We start from the raw sequence: 291 nt of genomic DNA on the forward strand, positions 1-291 counted from the left end.
GGCACTTACCGCTTCTCCGGAGCAGCTCTCCCTTCCGGGCACGCTCCATCTCCTCCACGAACTGCTCAAAGACCCGCACATAGGGCGCCAGGCTCGTCTTCTTGTAGTCTGGAGGATTCAGGCAGCTGAGCAGCAGCGGGAAAAGGCAATGGGGAACCCCCCATACCTCGGCCGCACTCACCCCGTGCACGACGCTTCGGCTCAGTCTCCCCGCTGTCCTCCTGCTCCCTGTCGTCGCCGGCCACATCCAGCTCGTGGCACAGCAAGCTGTGAGACATGGTGGGATGTGGC

At 63.6% G+C, this 291-nt stretch overlaps 1 protein-coding gene across 1 annotated transcript in view; it reads right to left on the reverse strand.

Annotated features, from left to right (window-relative positions):
• Positions 1-291, reverse strand: part of PRIM1 (primase, DNA, polypeptide 1 (49kDa)) — a gene marked incomplete at its 5' end in the record, with an annotated part of 1,543 nt that overhangs the window by 364 nt on the left and 888 nt on the right. Inside the window, 2 exons of the mRNA XM_010146926.1 lie at positions 10-108; positions 182-267. Of these exons, the coding sequence (XP_010145228.1) occupies positions 10-108; positions 182-267 (185 nt within the window). The remainder of the gene's footprint in view (positions 1-9; positions 109-181; positions 268-291) is intronic.

This window comes from Eurypyga helias, unplaced genomic scaffold, assembly GCF_000690775.1.
Source record: "Eurypyga helias isolate BGI_N326 unplaced genomic scaffold, ASM69077v1 scaffold36562, whole genome shotgun sequence".
Classification (NCBI taxonomy): domain Eukaryota; kingdom Metazoa; phylum Chordata; class Aves; order Eurypygiformes; family Eurypygidae; genus Eurypyga; species Eurypyga helias.